The sequence below is a fragment of the Pterocles gutturalis genome, unplaced genomic scaffold (assembly GCF_000699245.1).
Source record: "Pterocles gutturalis isolate BGI_N339 unplaced genomic scaffold, ASM69924v1 scaffold6105, whole genome shotgun sequence".
NCBI classification, from domain to species: domain Eukaryota; kingdom Metazoa; phylum Chordata; class Aves; order Pterocliformes; family Pteroclidae; genus Pterocles; species Pterocles gutturalis.
This window is the reverse complement of record NW_010138182.1, coordinates 86,286-112,794: the sequence shown is the minus strand read 5'-3', so window position 1 is coordinate 112,794 and position 26,509 is coordinate 86,286. Positions and strand designations below refer to the sequence as shown.

Below are 26,509 nucleotides of genomic sequence, written 5' to 3'. Positions count from 1 at the left end.
GTTTGTTTGTTTTTATGTGGGTTTTGTTCTTTTTTTTGTGTGTGTGTGTGTGGGTTGGTGTTTGGTTTTGGGTTTTTTTGGGGGGGGTTTTTTGTGTTTTTTTTTTTTTTTTTTGGTTTTTTTTTTTCTATCCAAGTTGTGCCCTTAGTATGCCTTGGAGATCCAGGAGATTTTGCCTGGTCACGGAGATGCCCTCCTGCTGCTCAGATTTCTTTGTATTAGCAGATCTCCGTCCCTCCTTTTGCGAGAGCAGGGGTTTTCAGTCCTTGCTGTTTTGTGCACCCTTAAAAGTTGTCTCTGGAGATGGGGGTTTTTATATATAGAAGTCAAGGCAAGCGGTCGTGTTTCATTACTGCCTTTCGTTAAATCCCACTTAACGACAGCAGGATTTAAGTAGACCAAGTGTTACTGTTCTTCTCTGATTTTAATATTCCTTTCTGTCTTTCTGTATGTTTCCCTACCCTCTTCTGAAGTTAGGTGCCTGGCTACTCTTTAATAAATACTTAATCGATGATGGTATTTTTTCTGCCAAGTGGGGAAATAAGTTACCTAACCAAAACAGATGCCGGTTTCTGCTGTAGCAAGGCATGGAAACAGGCCCCTGGTTTTCATTCTGGTGATGTGAGAGATATTCTAGGGTTTTAGATCTGTTCATGTATGTCCCAGTAAGTACAAACAATAAGTGATATTCATCTTTTGTTGGGGGAAGAGTAATTTAGCTGTCTGGTAAGTTTCAATACCAAGTGTTGATACAGAGCAAGAAGAGATGGCCTGTTGTAAGTTGGGAGAGTCTCCTGTGTTTTTATGAAATGAATAAATGTGGCCTATTGCTTATAACAGCTTCAAAATAAAATGTACTAACAAGTATGAAAGCCTCAGTCATTTCTGTAGCTGTCTTTTATAGTCTCTTTGCACTCCACTGAAAACACTAAGAGTAAATACGCTTAGCCGTTCTCGAAGTTTCTGTGTTTATCAAGCTTCTTCTGCTTGCTGCTGATGGTTATTTGTTGCAGTTGCTAGATAAAAACCTCTTATGAATTATGTCTTCTTGATTAGCGCCTGAAAGTTAGAAAAAAGTTATACTAATTCTGAGTTTCTTCCCTCTTTGGGTGTACATTGGGTATTTGACTCTTGCTCTCCCTTGTTAGGGCTGTAACAGGGAGATAAAAGGATAATCTTGCAAACCATGTATTTTGCTATCCAGAGTTAAGCATAAAATAAACATTTGTTTAAAATGCAACTTGAAATGCTGGGTAGAAATTGGAAGACCCTGAATTCTCATCAGCCCTGTTGTCTGTAGTTAGCATGCACATTTTGGTTGGCTGTGTGTTTTGCTGTCCACATAACTGATGTCTAAATAGTGAAATGTTTTGCTCTTCTTGAATTGTTAGCTTTATAAGTAAATGTAACTGGGTGGATTGCTCTTGAATGCAGTGCTAGACTTTTCAGTAAAGGAGTACACTTAAAGGCAATACTGATGTCAGTACTACCTGTACCAAACAAGTCCTATCGCGCGGCAGAATATGATAGTTGTCCCATATTCATAAATATTCTAAGATGAAAGCCTAGAAAACTGCTAATAAACAAGCACTGGGTTTGTGTTTTCAAGTGAGTTCTCGGACAGTGCTAAAGATACAGGAAATTCTCCTCTGCTAGAATGATGCTGTGCATTAAGAGGAATCCCAGTTCTGGTTTGCATCAGTGCAATATTTGTTAATATCTCCCAAAGTACTTCTTTAACTGATAATTAAAACCACAAGAGCAAATGATAACCAGTGCAGTACACACAAAAAAGAATTATTTTTCTTAAATTATTAAAGCTAGGGTCCTTAAAAAGCAATAATAAAGGAAGAATAAGAACAAAATTCTGTTTAAGAAAATACTGAAGTAACTTGCAGACGTGGCTCATTTGTCAGTTTTCAACAAGTTTTAATTTTCTAGTTACCTAGTTTTTTACCAGTGGTGCTTACAGGGTCTGAATCACTGGAAAGATGAGCTGTACTGTATCCTGCTTTGGGCATGGAAAACATGTCTAGTCAGTATGTGACGGTGAAGTTGTTATTGTGGACAGTGGTTTTATTTTTCTTGAAATATCCTTATTTTGACAGCAGTGACCATAAGCAGGAAAAACTTTCTTAAGTAGAACTGGCCTCAGCTGTCATATAGTGATTTGTCTACTGACAATGAATGAAGGCACAATATTAGTAGTGTCCCCTTTCAGTATAGTCAAATGAGCTTTCATAGTATAGGATGTACTTATTATGAAATGTAACAATAAAAATAAAATCTAGGATAGTGGGGGATTGCTGAATGAAAATCTCGTAACCTGTCTTTGAAGAGAGGAATTTCTTTCACTCCATGTTGTCACCCTTGAGGATTTTCTTCAGCTGGCAAATAGAGCCTGGGCCAGGAACTGTGCTTCTGTTTTGTTCTCGCTGTCTTTCCCAGGTGCATTTTCACAGACACCCTTCAGCAGCTACAAGTTTGCACAATTGTCAGAAGAGGTAGTGCGCTGCTTCCAGCCAGCAGTGCTTTCGTGCCTTAGAGGAGCCCCTAAGATCAGAGTGGGTTTGGCTGAAAACTAATCTCTTGGGGTGGAAGGGGTCTGGAAGGTGCACAGTTGTTAGCTGTTGCAGAACAGCTAACAGGTTTACATCAGTGTAAGCTGATGGAGGAGCTCTACTCTTGAACCTTTTAAAGTGAGACTGGGATCCCTGTTCTGACTTTAAAGCTTATGAATATTTTTTTTTTTATTACTGTGTTATGTTTTTGTATATGTGTGTACCTCTCCAGCTGCCTTTGTGGGTGTGCAAAGAATTTTACAAAGATGATCATAGTCTGATCCAAATAGTTTTGGAGATATATATTGAAAACACAACTGTGCTGTATTTTGGAAATGATGGTAAGGTTTTCCTGGTGAGGAAGATGGGTAAAATTGCACCACTCTGGAAGAGAGGTGAAAAATTATCAGTGGAATTGAAACTCTTTAGTCTTCACATGACTTGCAATATTCCTTTTTTTTTCTGTTAACCAATATGCTTTTGATAGAAGGATTTTAACTGTTCTTTTCTTCCTTTCTTCCTTTTTAGCTTGGTTTTACTCTTGGCAATGTGGTTGGGATGTATCTGGCTCAGAACTATGATGTGAGTATCCTTGTATTCTCAGAGCTAAACCTATTGTGAACTGAAAATATGACTGTTTTCCCTCAACCAGAACTGAATCAGTCTTTATTTTGATGTTTTATTTTATTTAAACAGAATGCAGATGGTACTGACTTTCATTACAGATGAACTCAAATGTAAATGGAACCAAAACATCTACTTCTTTGACATCTTGTCTGTGATAGAGTAGTGTTCAGAGCCCTAACTGGTGCTGGGGCCCTAGAGCACAGGTATTGTAAACAGACATCTACACAGATAGAGATGGGAGAAACAGAAAAAGTTTAGCAGCTGCTCATGGATTGCACTGGCACTAAAATACTGGTTTCCTGACTCTGATAGCCTGTCTGCTTACAGTATTCTCCGCTTAGAACACCTGTTTGTTACTTAAAAATCCTTCAGAGAATCTGAAATATCTGTCTTCTGTACCAATAATGAAAATAATTTCTCCCAGCTTTTTTGCAAAATTCAACACCTACTCCTACTTCAAACAATGTATAGATCTGCAGTCTTTCTTTCCTTATTTTCTCACAGGGAGAAAAGAAAGAAAGCAAACTTTCTTTCCTCAGTTCTCAGAATGATCCAAGATTTTTCACTGTGAGAGTTAGAGTAGAAGAAAAAGATTGAAAGCTTAGTCTTCAGTACAAGCTTTTAATTTCTGCAGAGTCAGCAGGACCCCTTGTAAGAGCAGTGTCACTTAGCTGTTTACAGGCTAGAGGAGTTAATGAAATTTAACATAATTTTATTTTTCTTTCTTATGCAATCTATGTTAGCCTAGTTAAAAAAAACCCAAAAAACTCTTGAGACTTAAATCTCTGTTGACATTTATGTTTTGCCTTCCTCTTGTCTTCAGTATTGAAGTCATATTACTTGCTGAATTCTTTTTTTTTTCTCTTTGCTCATGTACAAACTTTTGTGATGCTTCCTGTCCAGTCACTCCTGTAAGAGTACTAATAAAAGGCTGTTTTTTCTTTCTAATATGTTTTACAGTGGCATGAAAATGTAGTCATAAGAACATATTTGGGTGTATCAATATCTATCATAAGGGTGGTATAGTGCTTTTCTGGTAGCACTAATAAAGTATTGCCACAAGAGGGGGACTTATGCTTTTGATTTGCAGGAAATGGTTCCCTAGGAATGTAACACTAACTTGCAGGATGAACATGGTAATTTTATTGCTGGTATCGAAGATGATTTGTTTTAGATGACATCTAAGATAAACTTGTCATAACGAGGTCCCTAATTCTGCAGCTGTATGCATGTGGGCTTAGTTAAAAGCACATGGAGGGTTCTGCTGACAGCAGTGGAGTTCTCTTGGTTTAGCTTAAATGTCAGGCTAGGCTCTTAAGCTCTGTTTGAGGAAAATAAATTAACTTTGAAAGGGAGGTAAGAGAGAAACTTATGATATTACCTGTACCATCAGCCTCAAACCATCCAATGGGAGAACTGCAGTCTGTGTGTATTAACTTTCCTTCTGCTCTGTGGTCATGTTACATATGAAGTAAAAGCCCGTTATTTTTCTCAAAACTACCAGTGGGGAGTTTGCTTTAGACAGTTAGCATGTAAAATCTTACATTGTCAATTCCCAGTTTTAGCTAGAGTTGTGAAATAATCTATTCTCTGTCCTTAGAAGTTGCTTCTTCTTTTTTTTTCTTTAAACTTGTCAAAATTTACTGTAGGATTGCTTTATCAAAATGCTTTTATTTGCAAGAGAGAGATGAAGTTCTGAAGTTCACAAGCAATAAATTGAATTTTCATTCAAGTGTGAAACTGCAAAAGGTTGCCAATTCGCAATGCAGTAGAATTCCCCAGTGGGGAATTTTGGTTCCTGCAAAATGAACCAGGAGAAGTATTTCTTCAGAAATTTCTTAAGAACATATTTGCTGCTCTTGAAAAATCTCTTTTCTCTTGGTTTGTGACCAGTATAGTGCAATCTAATTTCCCCCTCCAAAAGTCGTTCATAAAGTCTGTGCATTAGTGCTTAAATTGGTTTATTCTTGTCAGTTTCTCTTCTTTCAGTGAGGAAGCCAGACTGGTCTTACTAGATTTCCTGTGCAGTGATCTTTTTTTCCTCCCTTGTGTTCCCAGCACCACTGTCTGACTTTTAGTCTTAACAGTCTAAAATATTTCCTGAAGTCTCATGTGAGGTGCTTTCACCTGCTGTTTGCTTGGTGTTGCTTTGTTTTTAACCTCTGTGCAAGGTAACAGATCCTGGAAGCAAGTAACAGATCCTGGAAGCAAGTGTCTTTTAGAAACCAGTTTAAACTTCATAGAATTTCTTGCTGTGATTACAATACTGTCTTTCCTGCTGTGGCTCATCTAGTTCAGGATTTTTTGTTAATTTATGTGTTTTTTTTTTTTTTGTTTTATCCTTAAAGATTCCTAACATTGCAAAGAAGCTTGAAGAATTTAAGAAGGATGTGGAAGCAAAGAAGAAACCTCCCAGCGACAAGTCCTAAGAGGGCAGTGTTACCCAGGTCACCACTGTGTGTGCATCAAGGATGCAATTTACTTTTCAGGCAACAAAGATCAAGTAGAGGGTTGGCATGGGAGGTTCCTCCACTTTTAGTCTCCTAAAACTGGAATGTCCTCCTTTTGAAAGAGCAGCCATGAACTTTTCCTGGGACTGATTTTCAAGGGTTTCAGAATTTGGATTTGCAGCTGATTATGTGACTGAATAAGGTTGTTTGTATTTTTCGTTATTGCTTTTCCTAATATTTTGTAACCCATTTTTACCTGATCCAACTGGAGTCCTGTTAGTCCTGTTATTATGTGTACCTGACACTTTGTAATACCCTAGTTCTTAGAACATTGCAAAAGAAATTAAATGCATCAAGAAGTAACTTCCAGAGTTTCTTGTCATTTGTTGTGAGCAGTGGTGCCTCACTGTCTTTAAGAAATGTATTCCATTATTGGAGTTGGGAAAGTTCATTTGTCAAACTATGAACCTGGGGGGGTAGGGGGAAACTCCTACCATTTCCATTATGTTAAATTATCACTTCCAGCAGTGTAGACTTTGCACAAACATGGCTGATTTCAAAAACTGTAAAAGGCCATCAACTTTAACCTGTGTTTCAAACTAATTTTTTCTTATATTATTTTACCTTCCTCTTATTTCCCTTCTGCTTGGTTGCTTGAGGATGTCTCTGGAGTGATGGAGAAGATGTGAGAGAGAAGAGTCATCTTCCAAAAGTGGTAATGGAGGACATGGAGGTCAGCTGTTACGCTGTGAATCCAAACCATTGGCTTTGTATACTTAATGGTCCAGTTTGTGTAATTGTTCTAAGTATGCTTTTTTACTGCCTCTTGGTGTGGAACAAGGACTAGAGCTCAGTATTTCTACCAAGTATGTCTGGCATTCCCATTACTTCCTCATTCTTGTGCATGGTCGTCATTCCATTGCCTTTGCATTTGGTTCAGTTGTCTACCATGTATTTTCTTAGGATTAGAACCATTTATCTGCTGTTCCCCTTATTGTTTGTCTGGTATGCTCCTCTTCACCCATTGCTGCCACTAAAAACCCTGGTGTGTGAGATAATACACATTGTATTGTAGCACTGTCCTCTTCTGTTTGAATGGAAAGCAAAGTCTGCATTTGGAAACCATAGTTTCGCACAAATTCTGTTGTAAATTCTGAAGGTAATATTGCTGTAATTTCAATAGATGTAAGTTTTGATAATTCAGCAGTCTATAATTTTTATTTTCTGTAAAACAAAAGAGTCCTATCAGTTCTGTAAGGTGGCTTAAATCACTGAATCCCCTTGACAGTCTTTTGCATGACGTGAAGGACCATGAAAAGTACCAGAAAGATATTCTCCTTGCTTTTTTTAACAATGCCTGGCGACAGACCACTACGGATAAGTAGGAGGAACAACACAGATAATTAACCTCCTCCACTCCTTCTGGCTCTTGATTAAAGCATGCTTGGAGTGCTTCTCCATTAGTGTTTTAGTTAGGATAAGGATTGTGCCTTCAAAGTGAATTGTCCTTTTACCATGTTTTCATTCTCATCATGGGAAAACTGTAGAGCACATGGACTGGGTTATTTTCAGAAGAGACTAAACTGGAAGAAGTACTTTGATCTCTAGTGGGTGTTTAGTCTATGAGACAGGCCCAGAGACATTCAGAGGAAAAATATGCCAAGCTTTGGGCACTAACTGTTTTGCTCTGTAGACCCAGTGGACTGCACTGTTTGCGATAAACATGGCATGAAAGCTTTTAAGTACAGAACTCCCTATGCAACCGTTGTAATTTGCACCCTCTACCCCAAAGCCTTTAATTCAGCTACATGTGGGTGGATTCCAAGCTCAGGAGTTTTCACTGAATCAGCAAAGGCGCATGTACAGATTACCTTATGCCAAACTTTTCACTTCCTTTTCCAAAGTTTGTTGGTGGCAGAGTTCTTCCACAATGCAGTCCTGCAACTGAGGAAAGTAGTTCTCATCTCAAGGTTCTCCTTCTCAAAGAGAGAAGACTGTTCCACCTGTAATTTCTCATCCTTCCTTTCACCATCTGCCCTGAAATGTGTAGCTGACATAAAAGCTTTCAGTGTTCCCTAATAAATATTTGGCAAGCTTAGAAGCCACCTCAAGTCAGACAGTCTTCATAGCTGTGCTACCAGCTCTTCCTGTAGTACACACTCAAAAAAACACAAACTGGGGGAAATAATTTTGACCACCTAACATTAGTTATCAGAAACCTTATGTAGCAGTATGTATTGAAGACACCAAGAAGGTGCTTGGTGAAGGGAGTTCACAAATAAAGTACAGCCATCTTTAGGTGTTGCTGAAGTGGTAGTGTATGCTCTGGTCTTTAAAAGGGTTTCCATTAGCTTTCAGAGATTTTAGACTAGACTGAAGGAACTGTCTTCCACATACAAAAGCTTTTCCACAGAATGAGACAGCACTGCACAGCTGTTTTAATGCTTTCATGAATGTGATGAACTTACATTCTCCCAGCTTCCCTTTGTTTTTTTTTGGTATTTTTTTTTGTTTGTTTGTTTTGGTTTTTTTTTTTTTTCGCCTCCTGTTCTTTCTTTCCTATTCTTGAGCAGAGTACTGAAAAATACTGTCTCTAAACCATTCATATGTCTTTGCTTGTCATATAAAATGCTATTAGTGTTTAAAAATGGATTATTTATTTCCTCAAACATGCTTTATGTTTCTTCCTTTCTTTGCAGAAGTGAGAAGGGAAATAGTATTCAAAACCTCTGTTGCCAAACAGGCCTGTGTTACTCTAAAAGTGTTACTTGGAGCTGAAAGTTTCAGCTGAGCATTCCAAGCAGATGTTAGGATTTTTTTTTTCCTATCAGATAATGAAGTGAACCAGCTACAGCTGTAGTGGTGTAGAAACAATATATTCTCATTAATATGAAACACAGGACTTCTTAAGTGTTTCACACTGTTTGCAAGACTTTCCATTTTAGTTCAAGCTGTCTTTTTTTGTCTCGCATAGTAAACTGGACAGCTGGATTACATTATAACACATTTCTTGTCGACTTAGCAACTCCTGTATAACATATTTTGCCTCACTGATTCAGCCTGAGGCTATCCTAGATGACAGTAAAAGTTAACCTTATGTTTCAGAGGGCTGAAAGTCTACATGGAAAATGACTGCTTGATTCAGATCTTGCATCTGAGGGCTCAGAGGGACTTTGGATGTAGTGGTGTCATAGCAGGTCACATGGGATGAATGCACCTTCAAGATACCTGGGAGCAAGTTTTCCACTTAACATTGGTACTGTGAATTTCTCCACATTCAAAATCCCAGCGTGGATAGCTGGAATTGCCAGCTAAAATATGTAGTCTTTCTTTGCTAAAAGCTCTTAGGATAAATGCAGTTGTATCCATTTTCATGTATTGATTCTTTTGAGACACGTCCTAGGAGCTGAAGGTTCAAGGCAAAAGCAGATAAAACTAACAGACTTCCAAAATATTTACTGTGTATTGAGACTGTTACCTTGTGATGGAAAATTTCTTTAGATTTACTTTTGCAGCTGGTGTGTCTATGGGCTCTATAGGCCTTTCTTGTTACAAAATAGGGAGCCAAGGGTGGTTCCAGTGCAGTCAGTGTCCTCACCAGTGGGGCACAGCTCCACAGGTCTGCACACAGCAGGCAGCATCAGTCGCTGGTAGCAGGGTCCGTTGTCAGCCCCAGGCACAGCAAGGGGGTGGACCAAGGCCTAAGGTCCAGCCCAAGAAGTCTGTTGTGTAAAGGGAGATGAGAGAGTTGACTGAATGAAGATGAGGCTACAGCACAGGGTCAGCATCCGTCCAAGAGACAAGGCCAAAGGCAGACAGGAGTCTGGAGCTCCAGGTCTGTGCTTAAGTGGGACTCATGGACCCGAGGGAAGAAGGTATGGGTGGGAGTCCCCAGTAAGGCTGGCCAGGACTATGAAGGCACTTGGGGCCCTGGCATTGGCTTTCCTAACCCCGTTCAACTCACTAACACCTTCGGCTGCCTTCTGTAAAACTGTGTTATACTTCAGAGGAATTACTCAAGGACAGGGAAAAGTTTAATGAAGTTGACACTTTTTCTTTAGGTTTTTACATTAGATAGCATCATCTACATCAGAAACTTCTTTTATGAATTCAGGTAAAGATAGGTGACTCCTGTTGATGTAGAGTATCACTCTTCACAGTGATTTCTGATGAGTAAAGTAACATAGTGGTGATTTGGCAGCACAGGACATTTCTCAGTGGTGATGCTGCAGGGAGTTGTAGTATCACTCAAAAAATTTATTGCCTTTGCGAAGGCAGAATTTTCCATGGTGGTTCTCCGTCGTGGTTCTCCTTTGTCCTGCGATGCTGGCACCTGTGTGCACCGACAGCTGTTATGACTCCTCTGTGCATGCTTTCTTGAAGAGATTTGTTATACATGCCAAGCACCTGGAAATGCACTTTGAAGGGCCCAGGCTACTGTTGGCTGAGATTGCAGATGGGTCTTAGGTTACTGGTGAAATTGAAATGTTGCAAAGGAAGAAATTGGAATTTTCAAAATTAATAAGAAGTTGATTTCTTAAGCCTAGGTTATATCTGTGTTTGCAGAAGCATGATTGTGGATTGGTATTCGTATGTAAAAATCAATATCCGCTGTATGTGATGAAGAATTCTTTTGAATGTTAGGAAGTGATGATGGATACCAGAGTGCGTATGTTCCTGGTAAACTCCATAGAGAAATTTCCTGTACACCTCTTTTTGGTTTTGTCTCAGAGGGACAAGAAAAAGATACTTTGTTCTATTTGTTACACTTCTCAGTGGTATATGTTAACCTTTACCTTACAAAGTCCCAAGCTAAGGTCATTTTTATTGAATTTGTACTGAGATAAAATAGCTGTAGAGGTTATTTGCTTTTTCACCTGAAACGTACATTAATCACAGATGGAAAAATTTACTTTCTTGAAAAATAGAACAGATTTCATAAATTGCCTTCAAAATGGATGTTACCGCCAAAGTCAATTCTGCCTTTAGTCTTTAATACATCTGGAAAATACCTAAATGCCCCACTTCTGTAAATCACTGACTCAAACCATAGCTACACTACTAACTTTCCTACCCTGTCAGGCCAAATGCTGGAGTGGAACATATTGTTGGTTTTCTGTGTGGAAACAGGGATTCTGCAACCTTTTATCACACTGATTAGAGCCCTTCTCTGTCAACTGCACCTTTGGGTTCAAAGGTGCAACACAAGTAGGAAGATACTAATCAATGTATGGAGAAAAAAAAAAAAAAAAGGGCCTGTTTTAAATTCTGTTACTCAAATTTTCTGCAAGCCAGGGAGAATTGAACAACTCTGTACAAGTATTAAGTACAACTATCTTGCCCTGGTTTTTGTCCTGAGAAATAAAACATTACTCTAGCAGCTACAGAATGAAGAATTGCTCGGTATAAATCACCTTAGTTTACTTCAATGGAATTGTCCAAGTTTTATATCACCTTGAAAAAAAAAAAATCTGTGCAGCTTTAATAGGATCCTAGTAAAAGGTAATATAAAATTGTAAAGTAAAATAGTATACTGCTACTAGTTAATGTGATTTTACTTTTTGGATAGGAATCTTAAATTCTGGGCTGAAAGCAGAATTTTGGGGTTTTGGACTTGATGTATGTGACGAATGTTGAAACCATTTGGAAATCACTTAATTTAAATCAGGCTTATCTCCCCTCTGAAGAACATACTTCCGCTTCAGTTATTGTTAGAGATAAATCTGGAGTACAGTGACAGTATGCTGTAAATTACCTATGAAAATTTCCCACTTCATTGTCCACCTGCCATTTATTTAATTAAAAAAAAAAAAAGCAGGAATCAGCCCCCATTGCTGTCACACTGGGAGCCATGCAGCTGCCCAACACTAAGCTTGTTGTTAATCTACTGCTATTTTCCTTTGTGATATTCAGAATCTGCTACTAAATACTTCCTCATGTACTTTCTTATGTCTTCATTGAAATAAAGGGAACCATACATGTACGTCTAAGGGCAGAACCTGTCTGTGGTGCATGCACTGACTGATCTGATATGGGAAAAGGGCCAGTACAGCCCACTGCCTTCCTGCAATGCCTGGTGGGATATGGTAGTGACAAGTGGATGTCAAAGTGTCCTGAGAGCACTGAAACAGAAGGGAAGGCTGCTGGGAAAACACCTTGCCTGAGTGAACTCCAAATTTATCTGTACCACACACAAACTATTCCAGAGACTCAGGGAAATGTTTCTGAAGAAATACTGCTTGAGATGTGCAACACAGCACCAAGAAATTTCCATTTACCTAGTGGTATTGGTGGCCCTCCTATTTCATTTGTGAGTAATCCTGCATCTCTCTAAAGCTGATTGGTATGCCAGCTGCTCATCTCTCTTGCAAATGAGAATATCCCATGTTCATATCCCCTGGGAAAGGTGTGGGATAGTAAGGCCTGATGGGAGCTGAGCTGAGCCAAGAAATAAATATTAGGAAGGTGGAGAGTGATTTGTTGCTGAGCAGCTAGGCAATTTGAAGATGGTGGTGGATGAAGCGTGAAGTGAAAAGGATTAGAAGATGAGTGCACAGTAAAAGGCACAGAGGCACAGTAAAAGGCACAGAGGCGTAAAGCCTTGGGAAGAAAGCGAGCTGTAAAGAGTTTCTTGGCAGGAGGGGAACTTTGGGAACTGTGAAAGAAGAGATGCCCTGCTTGTTGTGCATGGGAACAGGACCCTTGCTACTGTAGACACCCCCACCCATTGAAGTGTTTGTTCCTGGAGAAAGTTGCCCATGTTTGTAGACAGACATTGCAGCCTCCTGCTTCAGTGGCTTCGGTGCTGGGTGCAGCTTGCTGGGGGACTGCACCTTCTTCTGGGAGGGAGACCAGGGTGCCTCTGCTTTGAGCACCATGTCAGGGTCTGTCCCCAGCAGCAGTCGCTTGCTGGGGAGCAGGAAGACACCCAGAGAGGGCAGCTGGAGTGGTGTGGAGGATCTGGATCCCAGAGGCAGGCGTGAGTGTTGTACGCTGGGGTGCAGCAGAGCAGCAAGCTCAGGATAGGGAGAACACAGGAGTTGAGGGGGTGAGAAGAGTTAAAAAAGTGAGGCTGAGGTCTTGTTTCATGGATTAGAAGGGCATGGGGGTGCACTGAGCTGTTGATTCACAGAAACACTTTGTTTTTCAAAACTAAATTTACAGGAACTACTATGAATAATAGAAATTGTTTTGCTAAGGATGCTGCCTCCTGCTTTTGGTACAAGGCCTAAGGCATGCTTTTGTGATTTTCCTGTTTTGCTCCCCCTCTGCAACCTATGACCTCTTACTGTATCTGTTTATTTCCAAGATAAGTCTGTGGGATCCCTCTTTTGACAGGAACAGTAAACCAACACCTCTTGCTGTCTCAACACTACTTCCCTAAGGGCTTGGTGGGTTATGAGGTGAAATATATCCTATTTATATTCTCACAGAGTACCAGAATATGCAGTAGTGAATAATTTATTTTATTGACAATTTATTTTTGCAGAATAGACATTAACACTAACAACTAGAGAGCCTAGATTATAAGTGGAAAGCATACAAATTAATTAAAGCATATATATATAAAGACTGTGATTATGTAAGATCCAATCATCCTAATATACAGCTTAAATATATTGACGTTAAAGAAATTATTAAAAACAGGACATGATACAAGAGATACTGAGTATCACAGGGATCCAGTCAGAAAAACAGGACATTCACTTTGTAAATGATAAAGAGATTGGCTTTTTGGTTTGGTAGTTATCTGCTCTGTGTCACAGTTTCCTACATTTGAAGTTCCTGTTCTCTGGGCTGCTAGAGAGCAGGTGGGTGTGCTGTTCAAGGGAACGCGCATGATGAGGAGATACACCAGCACCACTCCACTTCAGCCCTCTCCCTTCTTACTCATGGAGCAGCACTGAGTCCCATCTTGAATTAGATTGTACTTTCTCTGTCAGGGGAATCATAACTGCATAACTATCTAAACAGCAGCCAAAGAGAGAGGAGTAAAGTTTTGCTGGTCACAGCTTCCCCTGCTGAAAAAGCTCCCACTGCAGTATAACAATAAGGAAGGAAGGTATTGAACAAAACTTTCTATCTGTTTCTGAAGCTCTTTCTTCCAAAGTAGAGATTGCAAATACTGCAATACTGGAAACTTTATACTAGTTCTGTGGGTAAAAAAAAATCTGCTTCCAAGGAGACTTCTCCTTCCTATCTGTTTGGTGGTTTCTGTTATCTCTTTGAAGTGCTGTAGCTGGTAGTTGGTAGCTATATTTCTGTCCAGGCTGTATGCGTTAGGTATGAAAGCATTTTTTTCCCGCACAGTCATGAGTCACCTCAAAAGAAGAATAGTAATTTGCCTTTAAGAGAAATAGCCTTATAAAACCCTTCATTCACTGTAGGAGACAATGGTAGGACTGAATATCCTACTCCTGAGTACAGCAGTGTGTGTATGCTTGTCTTCTGTGATTGGAGTCCTATTCCTATATCTCCTGTTTTACAAGTCCTACATAATCATTGTAGGGCATGAAAAAGCCACAGTCAGAGAATTTGGAGGAGAGGTTTTTTTCAGAGTTACGGTGTCACAGGGGAAGCAACAATAGAGCAAAGCTAATCTCTCTTTTTAACTCATGCTGATTTTCAGAACTGAAAAGCTTACACAGAAGACGTCCCTATGGACTTTGTTCATGGTTTTGCTATGGATCCTGGTTCTATGTGTACACAAGTTTTCTCCTTTCTTTCATACATGCAATGTAGGTTTAATATTTTGTCCCAACTTGCTTTGGTTTTGCACTTTTTTCTTTTTTCTTTTTTTTTCTTTTTTTTTTTTTTCTTTCATTTGAGATTATGTTTGGCCAGTGATGTTGCCTACCACGGCCCATTCTGGAAAAGTATTCAGCTGGAAGAGTCTAATTCCCCAAGTGTTGATTGCCACCATGACAACAGCCAGGCCAATCAGGTTTACACCCAGGCCAGCTTTCACCTACAAAAGCAAAATCCATCAGAGCACAATCAATGACAACTTGATCAAAAACAGTTAACATGGAAAAAAAGAAGGCAGTAGGGTATGTGTATGTATGCATAGTGACTTATATATATAATGATAAATTACGTATACTGATTTCTAGAGACAAAAAATGCACTGTGAGTATTATGTATTAGAATATACATTGTGGAAGTATTCAGGAGTGATAGTCAGAGGCTGGGGCACCTCACTGGAAAACTGCTCAGTTTGTCACTTAAACTTCTCAAACAGGTAATCAGAATGGGGTGTTATACCACACATAGCAGGGTGGTAACTACATGACTTAATGTGGAGCTATGTAATAAATCTAATTTCTCATGCTCTCTTGTGCTTGTCTTGACAGGTAAATGCAAAGGATTATGTACTCCTGTTCTTTGATACCTCTTTAGACCATTACATTCATAAAAAAGTAAAGACGAGAAATGTGCATGTCCTGCAGCAGATGTGTGGATGTTCTTAACCTGACAACTCGGTCACATAACAGCGGTGCAGATCAACATGACTTTATATTAGCACCAATATCATCATTATTGTTATTGACTGCTGGATGTGGGGACAAGGTGTTGAGGTTGCATGAAGTATGGGAGGATATACCCAATCTTGAGACTCACCATATCCTTAATCTGGCAGTGCCCATAACTGAAGACAATGGCATTTGGAGGATTACCCACTGGCAGCATCACCGCAAATGAGATGCACATGGTGACAGGAATCAGAGTGTACAAAGGGTTCATAAGGAGGGTTTCTGACTGGAAGGAGAGAGGAGGAGAGAAATTTCACTTGACCAGTAAAAGCCACTGCTCATAATTAGGATGAAAGGACCCTCTCTGCCTTACATGATGAAAAAAAAATTCTGCAAATATCACATCCCTAGTTTCTAAACCTGAGTGTGGAAGTATTTTTTGTTTGCTTTTTAGAGTAGGGTAGTGCTATGATTTGGAGCTGGTCATGCTCCAGGGATTTATTTTCAGACATTTCACACTGGAGGTGGGTGGAGATTGCTACTATTAGGCCTTCTTTGCTCTGCCCTCCCACTTGTTCTCAGTGTCATTCTGTGTTGTATCTTCCAGACCTTAACACTGTCTGCCACTTCAGTTGTCATCCAAAAGAAGTGACAACAGGTGAAGAACTTCCTCAGTTGCATAAGATACTGAGACCATTATGTAAAGTCCTCCTGAATGGTGGTTAGGAAAAATAGATGTTCATGGTTCAAACTCACATGGTGGGAAGGCAGTAGTGATGGAACGGTCTTTACAGTGGTCTAAATAATTGTTCTTCCACTGCAGCCTTCAGTGGTGGTGAAATTTTTCATTTTCGTTTACATTGCTATGGATCAGTTTTATGTCAGAGGGGAAGGGTATTCACAAGGCTAATTTCACTTTGGAGAGGGAAGTGTCTCCAGGTTACTTTTACAGTCAAAAAAGAGAGACTGCCTTAAGATGGCAGTTCAGACAACTAAAAGTAGAATTTCTCTTTAGGAGAGTTTCTTTCTCCATGGAACAGAGGTAAATTTGAACTCATAAGCCATACAAACATAATTACTTTTTTTCACCTGACCATATCTTCATATTACCTCAGAAGTCTTCACTTAATGTACTTTGGGGCAATCCCATAAAATTGTTATAGTAGGGAAACACGGCCTACAGTCTACTTCACATTACATAAAAGAAAATAAGTTTTCTGTAACTGGTGTTCCAATACACCAATAAAATTGTATCTCTTTCCTCTGCCTTTGTCATCAGTCTTCTATTTTTTTTCTGTTCCTTACAAACATCTCTGCTTTCCACATTGGATGATGCTTACCAGATCACCCTCTTGAACACATTTAAGTCTGATATAAAATTCATTAATATGGTCTTTTCTTACAAGTGGTGAGGGGGTGACTAGCAACTAATGAACAACACATTTAAAATAATATTGATTAGAGTGCTTTATCTGGACTTCATCTATCTTGCTGATTGCATCATCTTTTCTTTTACTTAGACTATGCATCCCTCAGTGCAGGAGCTATGTTTTCACTTTGTCTGAGAAGTATTGAATAAATTTCTTGGTGATAGAATATACTTCTGGCTGCCTGAGTTTATTATTTTTCTTAAGCCCAAGACTGCAGAACAGTAGCTCGGGAACCAAGACTGGGTTTCATGTGAACAGAGTGCCAATACTCTGACATCCTGAAACATTCCCACGAGCCTGTCAGGAAACAAGAGACAAAAAATGTCATTGTTTTTACTCACCATGCTGCATAAAATAGGCAGAAAGATGGTTATGGTTGCTGGATTACTAACAAACTCTGTTACCAGGGACACTAAAATGCAGGCCAGCAGAGTTACAGCCCAGTAGGGAAGGCTGCTCAGGGAGAGCATTTGGCGTCCAATCCATGTAGAGAGGCCAGAGGTCTGGGGAAAGGACAGAAGCACAAAAATTACTAAATACTTAGTGTGTTTGTAAAACAGATTCTTCTCTTTGGGGCAGTTTGCATCAGACAATCCCACCAGCAAATAAACAAAACTTAAGTCAATGCTTTCTGCATTTCCTTTCATTCAGTAAACTGGCTTTCATTGCAGTGCCTAATAAATAGTTGTCCATAGTAACAAAGATATAAACTTGGCAGTTAATAACATTAAAAATGCACCGAGGCTGACCCTCCCTCTTTCTTCAGCATGTGAACTGGAGTATAGCAAATTGATGATGAAGGATTGCACAGTCTGGGTGGAATTCATTTTGAGATTAAAATACACAAATTTAGTTGTCTACATGTAGGAGTCCATAGGAGAACTAGATGTGTATTCATGAATTATACTGAATATAGATATAGTCAGCAGAGCCTAAAATATGATTTGCCCTGTCAGTGCTAGAAGCTTGACTCAGTTGCCTAAAGAGGAGCATTCAGTGGCAGCTGAGATGTTCCCCCTCTGACTGGTTAGCTGTTAGCCAAGAAAGTGTGAGGTCTCCCTCAGATCCTGTGTCTTGCCTGCTAGCCTTGTGGGAATATCTAGATATTCTAAAGCATCTGAAATGGCAGGTGCTTACACAATTGACTTGAGCCCTAACTATCTTTTTGTCAGCTAGATAGCTTGCCATTGAGTGTGAGGTCTCCCTCAGATCCTGTGTCTTGCCTGCTAGCCTTGCGGGAATATCTAGATATTCTAAAGCATCTGAAATGGCAGGTGCTTACACAATTGACTTGAGCCCTAACTATCATTTGTCAGCTAGATAGCTCGCCATTGAGTGCAGGGTGTAGGGACCAGGTTATGTACCAACTTGAAAGTATCCACACTGTGAATCCAAACTTGGGAGCATACAAAGGGATAAAAGTCCAGGTTTATAATTTTTTATAGGAAGGAGAATAAAAATCTAAATCCATACCTTGCATCCAGCTGCCAAGGCATAACCTCCTCCAACCAACACTACAATCTCCCAGGGCATGGTCTTCTGGAAGTCTTTCCAGGTAATGATGGGATCCAGTGTGTTAACATCTGTTGACTTTTCACCGTCTCCTATATAAAAATAAAGCAAGTGTGTGACCAGTATTCCATTGACCATTTTGCAAAGTTCTTCATGTTTTTCACACTAGTAGGAATAATGTAATATCCATAGGAGTTATCTTGAGAACTATCTGGGAGAGAGGTAAAGAAGAAACACGTAGCCTATTTCTCTGGCTAGCTCAGCCTCAGAAAATGCAGCATATTAATTCCAAATGTCTTGACTTCCCCTTGGCTGCTCTGTTGATGTGAATGGTAAAAACCCCTGTGTTTCATTCTATAGCTTTTTGAGGGACTGTGTGCTCTGTTGTGTATATGCATGTGGAAATTATATGAAGACTACAAAAATGGAGTTACAATTTAAGTATTTTCTCAAAGAAGGGCATTTTCTCTCTCCAGGAGGCCATGAAGCTTGATAAAGTGCATTTATGCCCCTTGGTTTTATCTGCGGACATTTTTTTTTTTGTACATGCCTGAGTATTTTCTTGAAATAGGAGTTAAAGGGTATCATTTTTCTGAAATCCTGCATATTGTCAGTATAAAAAAATAAACATACCTATATACATTTCTAATCTCTACATAAGACTCCATGCTAACAATTCTATTTTCCTACAGGACTTCCGAAACCTGGCGCAGCAGATTGATCAATAACACTGAATACTATCCAAATGTGAACGTGAAATAACAATCATTGTTTTTATCAGACTGTGAGAAAGGCATTGCACAAAACTGGAACTTTGTCTAAGATTTCCTGACCTCTTTTATGTTTATTTTATGACATTATCAATGATTTCTGCAGTATAAGAGATGAACAAATTATTTACTAGAGCTCATCTTTATCCAATTTTACAAAGAACTGCACTGTAGTTCTTTATATGGAACTCCATATGAACCTTTCCTAAAACTCAATCCTAAATTTTGACAACTCTGTTATCAGTTAGATAATGAAGAGATGGTGGCCTCAGACACAAGATCTATTTGTCCTCTGCTGGATGAGACAATATGAATTAAAGCAACAAAAAGGGTGTTTTATTGTGTAGGAAGGGCTGGTATTAGAGCAGAAACAGAACTCTGACCTTCTACAATAAAAATATCTTCTGGGAACATTTTACAGAGAACAGAAAAATGTCATTAAAGACACTGGAAAATGTGCCAAATCTCTTCCTTGCACCCTCCTCACCTTTTTCCCTTTTTCCAAAACATGGCTTTTTTGCTGGAATCAGGAAAAGGAGAAAACCAAGAAATACAGAGACAGTGGCATCAGTCCGGTAGCCTTTCCTAGGAAAGAAGCAGTAGTGTTATCATAAAAACACACTAACAGAAAACTTTCCAAACAAAGTACGTGGCTCCAAGCAAATTGTTGCATGTGAAGTTGTGTTTCCACATCTGAAGTCTTACTAACAGTCCACTAGAAAAATATGTCTGCATATCACGGATACAAATTGGACTTTTTTTTTTTCCCATTTATTAAACTGACTCCTGTAGCTAACTTCAATCACTGCTCAACAATTTTTAACATTCCAGTGAAAAAAATAAATCCCTTTTGGTTTACAAATCTATTAACTTGGAGGTACAGAAAAATAGCGTGTTTACTAGAAGCAAGAAACAGTAAACACATTCTGGGGAAAAGCCAAACCCAAGTGATCTTTTAGAAATGAACTGTAGATTGAATTTAAATTAAATGTTTAAAACTAATTCTGAAAAAGTATTTTGAGGAGTAACTGTCTCCAGAGATCTTCAGGAAATCCCAATATTAAAAACTGGTTTTCTGTCAAAATTAGGATGAAAAAATAAAATAATTTTATGCAGTAGAAATGTAAAGAAAATTTAAGTTCAAATCACTTTTTCCTTGATATGCATTGTGTGTTATGGTTACTTTTAATAGAGTGTGTTTCAACATTATTTAAAATAAAAGAAAAATTATTTGCTTCGGTCACCATTCTGTGTAATATTTGATTGAAATTGACATTTTCTTGATAAAATTTATCTTCAGAAAAATACACTTTTTGTCAAAAATTATTATTTAAAAAACTGTAAAATAGTTTGAATTATGGTTGCAATCTATTGCAGTGACAGTTTCTCTATGAATGCACTAAAATGTTTTAAAAATGTTTTAACTTCAGAATCAGACCCTCCTTTTTTTTTTTTATATATTTGAATATGTTTATTTTACTTTCTCTACTTAATTCACTCTGCTTACTGACAAAGAATACAATTTGCCACCATGTGAACAGATGCATTTTAAAAAGAAAAAATCCTGATTTCTGAATAAAGACTTCAGTTTTCACCATTTTGTTAAAAGTGGCTGATGATATTTTAAGGCCAAAAATAATTGCAGAAAGTCAGAATATGCAAGGTCATATTCCTTTGCAGTTGTTAGGCAATTTCGCTTACTTCTCAAAAAAAGATGACCATCCTGGTACAAAGCCAGGCTCACGAGTAAACCAAAGCAAGGTCATCAGAATGAAGAAAAATCCAGTCACCATCTCAGGATAGCTAGAAATAAAAGAAAAAAAAAATCTATTAATTAAATCCAAGAAAACCAAGAGCAAATTCCAGAAGTAAGAAAGCAGAAATTGGTAAAAAAAAAAAAAAAAAAAAAAAAAAAAAAAACGGAAAACAGAAAGGAAGATTAGTTTGAATTAAAGAATTCTACAGTTGGCTCCCAGCTGAGAATCATCTAAACCCACTAAAAAATAGGCTAAAAATATCCATCTGTATTTGCAATTCAATCATTCCTGGGCAGGACCTGAAGTAAAATATTTATAAATGCTTGTTTTGTATTTGCATTATTATCTGATCAAATGTGTTAAGGTAAAGCTCATGTTACTATTCCACTGTAAACGCTTTCTATTCCATTTTTTAAAAGTGTAGAAAGCGTAAGAGCAAATGACAATGTAAATTAGCACAGATAATTTAAACACATGGAACAAATATAAGGTGACTTGAGGATACCGAGTTTTAATTTAGGATAGATTTAAGTTAAGCATGGTTTCATATTTAGGCACAGTCTGATGACAGTCTAGATTCAGTGGATCATATTCAGCAAGTTAACATGTCAAGATTTCAGTTGAAAAACACAAAAATGTTTTGGGAAGAATGGATTTTATGAGGTATCATCCCTTTTGAAAAATGAAAATCTTGTGAAGTAATCTTTTCAATAGACATTTCTTGCCTCCATGATAAAGGTTATGGGCAACTGGGAGGGCTGGACATCTCATGGCATGGGAAATTGCTGCAAAGCCTTTGCTAACAGTGAACTTCTATCCACCAAACTATGTGCCTGAATTGAGAAAGGGGGTCCTGTAATGATTTAGTTCAAAGTTAGAGGCAAACCTTGACTCAGACGATCTTTGGACCCTGGTATAAAACTGAATCTTTCATTTTATTTCCTTTATCTTTAGAAATAAATAAATGAGTAAATAAATGCATGCTTGTAACAAAGTCTTTGATTTTAGTTCATTTTTGCATTTAGTTCTACTCCTATCCTGGAAAAGAAGAGAAAGAGCTGAGAGCTTAAGAACAATCTACATGAGCCAAAGGCAACATGGAGGGCAATATGAAAGGATTGTCCTGCCTAGAGAAGCACATTCATGAGGAAGGCAGGTCCGTTTTACCTAACATTTCCCAGTTTCTTATATTCTTCTTGAATTCTTCTCTCTGACATTTCTTCCCGTTTGGTCTTCTTCTTCTTGCTTACAGAACAGGTCTCTTTAAAACTGAGGTAGATAGCACAGTAAAATTAGACAAGAACATTGAGTGAAAAAAAAATCATAAAAAATAACAATGAGACAAACTGAAAACTCCAGTTGCCAGAGGCTGTTGGGAGAAGATGTGACTGGGGCAAGACCTGATGGCAATGGGAGGGGAAATTATTGCATGTGAACTTTGCATAGTCCAGTTTCCAGGTCTTCTGAGAATCAATCCTAGACATGGCAGGAAGGTCCCCAGGGTGCTCAGACTAATACTGACTGATATCACTGAGCCGTCCCATGCTGTGGCTGGGCTCTTTTTACGTAGGCTTCCCCAAACAGCTGGCAATGGCCAGATTTTTCTGGTGCCAGAAACCTCCAAAGACTATGGCTAATTTCTATCATCACACGGAAGGAGTGTGACAGCTTCAGCTATCAATAGGCTTTTTAGTGGAGGAACTGCATGCTTTCCAGTTGGACCAGGAGTATCCAACAAATACGGGGCCTGGTCTGGCTTTTGAGTACAAGTTTGGCTTGAATATTCAGGAGTCACTGTAAGTAAAGGGGGAAAGCTGTGCTGAGGATCCCAATAGCTTTCACAACCTGTCTGCTTCTACTGATGCCAGCTGTTTCTAAACCAGGCACAATCAGTGTAACACCAAATTGCCTCTGCCACAGAGGTCGAGGCAACCAGCCTAGTGTTTTGTCCCAGTGGAAAATGCCTGTACTTCTGTCAGGGACATACAAGCACATTTCCTAGCTGAATAAATTTAAACCTGCTATACATTTGTATATTAGGTGAAGTTCTTAGTTTATTCAGATTGCCTTCATACTATAACAAAGTCTGGATATTCCTAATTGAAATTAAGACACTTGGAAGCTCACTGTAATCTTTTCCTTTCCTTCTGTCCAGTATCATTTCTTTGCTATACTTTGAGCCACACATCTCTGCTCTTCCACTCCAGCTGTACCCTCTTTCACACAGAGGTGTGTGGGGTGGGTTGAGAAACAACTGCAGCTAATCCAGTCTAACACAAGCTGCAGCAGTGACTGAAGTGCCATGGGAGCACAACAGCCTGCTTTTATGGTTCCTGCTATTTTAATATCTCATTTAGTACCCTGCTAGAGATCCTTGCAACAGCACTGACCAAACCATGGACTACGATCTCACTCCATGTGTATGGCCCGATTCTCAAAGGAATTTGCGTAACTCGAGATGCAGGCAGGCCCTCTCTGGTTAACGAAAAGTCTTAAACAGGCTTTTAATTACTTCTAAATAGGCACCTATGTGACACTTGGTTTTAGCACATTTAGCACTGCCCTGCACCTATAAGTATCTAAATTTCCTTGCAAACCTTGCTGTTAAACTTCAGTAAAATCCACCATCAGCAATGCAGCTGCTGGAAGAGCAGAGCTATATGGTTTATAATGGCCAGGTTTATAGTAATGATTCTACCCTTAGCTCTGCTTTGCTGGCAAAAATCATTTGGTGACTCCATTGTCCTTCCCTTTGACCTAGTCTAGAGCCTAAAAAGCAAGTCTGACGTGTTATTCTGACTGGGCAAAGTAAGAACAGATTGATGACACTGGGCTTCCTAGGAAAAGAACGTGAACATTACCGCAATATAGTAAACATTTACGCACAGTCATTAGGCAGCTGTTTCAACATGTTATAAGTGTTTCTAGGCTTAGGAGGATGCAAAAGCAGAGTATTGTAGCCAGGCTCCTAACATAATATGTTCTTTAATGAACTGCAGTGAACAGGAGTCAGAGATTAAGAAGGCTTGGAATCAACCAGTGCTTCTCAAAAAGTCAATAATGCTTCAGTCTCTGGTATTAGAACATTTATCAGCATGAGGTCTTGGATGCAATGTGGAATTTCAATTATGTGTATTTAAAATAAAGGAAATAAGCAAGGGTCATGTTAGGGCCTGTTTGCTCTCAAGATTAAAAAAAAAAAAAAAAAGACTTATTTTAGCGTTTCAATTTGGAAATACAAGGCTCAGGAGACTGACAGAGAGAGGGACATGGAGCTATTCACCTCTAAATTGCCTAGCCAAGGTCAGTAACAAGGACAAGTCATTATCATTTTATTCATTGTCTTAGGTGAAATAAATTAGTGATGCCAGTTCTTTACTCTTTACTCTTACTTTTAAGAGTAAACTAAATCAAATTAAAGCCACTTTAATTCTGAGTAAATTTGTTTGCACCACACTTTAACACAGATTAACTAATCCACTCTAAATGCACACATTTAGTCAATTTTCATTAACTTTGCTGAGTGCCTCTGCAAAGAGAATAGTAGGAGACTGATCCTTGTTCTTATTTTGGGGCCAAGGGACTTACTGGTGTCAAAAGATGTTAATCTCTTAGGCTGTGAGTCCTTTCCACATAAAGAAAAATACGTATGGAGTCTGTTTACCTTTAATTTTAACTGGTCTTCCACTAATTTCTTTGAACTGGGGGCAGATGTGAAAAGTGATTTGTTCACTTGCAGTTATTTTTCTATGCATCTTTTAAGCTGTACTTTTCCAAAAAAAAAAAGACTTTTAACAATATTTTTGTACACAACAGGATCCTCATGGTCATGAGAGTCAAAAAATCAGCTGTATGTATCATAAGCATTTCCATCAGCACTCCCTAGGCACTTCACTCTCAAGCAGTAATACTGTACACTGCTGTCTATGCAGTGCAGCTAAGCAATAAGATTTCCTCTGGTAATTGTTCTGGCAAGAAGAAGGAAGTTGTGCCTTAGTTTTTGTCATTTGCAACTGGAAACATCTTTATGAGACATGTTATAGATGAGCCACAGATGCCTTGCTTTTGTAATCCATGCATCTTGAACAACCTGCACTCACTTGCAACCCAAGAACAGCCAATGCATCCAGAACCAAGTCAGGACCAACATGATGAGGGAGATGGGGAAACTGAACAAAAACCACGTTCCAAAATTCACCACTTCAGCATTTGGGTAGTGGCTGTAACGGAAAAATAGGATGCACAGGAAGTTAGAACAGTAAAAGGACAGGCACGTCCAGTATGCACAGAGGCACATACATAAATGTATCTATCTGTCATGGCATGACAGAAAAATTGCATCAGTATGTATTTGCAACAGCTGTATTGCATGTGCATAGTGAAACCAGTTGCCAAAGAATGTCAGTCATTGACCATACCTGACCAACAGATGAGCCATATACCACTTCACACCTTTAAAACCAGATGGTCTGGATTGTCTAGCCAGCTTCAAAAACCCTTAGAGTTACCAGGAATGAAATTCTTGCCCTACCTGTGGTTTTTGTAAACGTTCTTTTTAGTGTCAGCAGACTTAACAATTATTTCACACAGAATCTCTTTGTATGTCTTATCATGGACCATGCAAACTATACTTTTCTGGGCTGATATGTGCATTTGATGGAACTGCCGTAATAGCAAAATCTTTGAAGATTCTGTAAAACCCAAGTCCTTGGTTTAAGGATGGCTTTCAAAATTAGTTTTCTTTGCTACCACTACTTCAGAGAGAGAAATGAAGGATACCATGTCAGCAGTGGCAGCAGCAGATGATCAGAAAGAGGTTTGAACTTGAACGCATATCTGTGCATGAGGAGAAGTACCACCAGCCTTCTGACAGAGGTAACATTCATGTCTTTGAGAGCCCTGGGCATATATGGTAAATGAAATATTTAGCTGATCAGAGAGCTGCTTCCCATTTTCTCTGAAGCAGAAGTGTAAGGCCACATTTCTAATTTTGTTTATTTTTGCACTACATGTTGAGCAGCCCAAGTTCCACTAGTGATGCCTTTAGGTTCACCAGAAGAACTCACTTTCTAAGAACCCATAGAACAACTTGAAGCTGATTTTATTATATTTCTTCTTTTGTGAGTACTTCCCTTTGTCTTGTTTGCTATATCTCCATGGCTCTAGTGTTTACTTTTCCAGAATGCCTGCTGCTTTCATGATAATCAGTTTGTAAAATCAAAAGAAGTTGCTGAAGGAACTTAGATGTTACCACATGTTGAGGAATTTTTATTTTGCATGGGAGAAAGAAATGGATATGTATTAACTTAAGCTCCCCCTTTCAACCGTTAACCTCTAGTAATACCTCTAGAGGAGGAAACAAAATTGCCTTCAGAGAGACTGGCTTACAAGGTGTGATGGATACACTTGACCCCTTAACCAAACTACCAGTAGTTTGATACAGGCTCCAAAGGAGGTAAAGACCTGAGCCGTACCTGGGACAACAATTCCTCTAGTTTCAATGTGTTCTCTGAGAACCCACAAAGGAACAGAATGACACAGTGAGCACTGTAGCATATGAGCTTGGAACACCATTAATGCAGTTAACACATGAATAGCAGGTGGCTTTTCCAAGACTCATTTATCAAGGAACAAAGAAACTTGTGGATACAAGGAGTATCATGCCTACCTTTTCCATTGCATGTAATGTGACTACAAGCCAACCACTTTATTCCATAAATACAATAGCCTAAGTGATCCTTTTTTGAGCTCTCCCTGCTAGGCAGCATGGCTGCATGGCAGTGATCTCCCCTTGGGCTGGGACGTCTCTCAAGGTTGCTCCTTGAGGCAGAGAGACCTTTTACCAATGGCAGATCTTTGGATAATCCCAATTTGAACTCTCCCTGAATTGCAGCTGGCCTGCACGCCAGGTAACTCTCCTCTTGAGCAG

The 26,509-nt window shown here is 38.9% G+C and overlaps 2 protein-coding genes across 2 annotated transcripts in view; one reads left to right on the top strand and one right to left on the bottom strand.

Annotated features, from left to right (window-relative positions):
- Positions 1–3,089: 3,089 nt before the first annotated feature.
- LOC104468672 (chromosome unknown open reading frame, human C7orf73) lies at positions 3,090–6,001 on the top strand (the record flags this gene model as incomplete). Its single annotated transcript, XM_010082891.1, has 2 exons — positions 3,090–3,143; positions 5,537–6,001. Coding segments are annotated over 2 exons (135 nt in total), but the record flags the coding sequence as incomplete, so codon positions are not given.
- Positions 6,002–14,468: 8,467 nt separating this feature from the next.
- SLC13A4 (solute carrier family 13 (sodium/sulfate symporter), member 4) overlaps positions 14,469–26,509 on the bottom strand; it is a 27,865-nt gene continuing 15,824 nt past the window's right edge. Inside the window, exons 9-16 of the mRNA XM_010082890.1 lie at positions 24,681–24,800; positions 21,748–21,849; positions 20,525–20,626; positions 19,311–19,408; positions 18,015–18,145; positions 16,883–17,044; positions 15,260–15,397; positions 14,469–14,606 (exon numbers count right to left, since the gene is read on the bottom strand). Coding sequence (XP_010081192.1) covers positions 14,469–14,606; positions 15,260–15,397; positions 16,883–17,044; positions 18,015–18,145; positions 19,311–19,408; positions 20,525–20,626; positions 21,748–21,849; positions 24,681–24,800 — 991 coding nt within the window. The remainder of the gene's footprint in view (positions 14,607–15,259; positions 15,398–16,882; positions 17,045–18,014; positions 18,146–19,310; positions 19,409–20,524; positions 20,627–21,747; positions 21,850–24,680; positions 24,801–26,509) is intronic.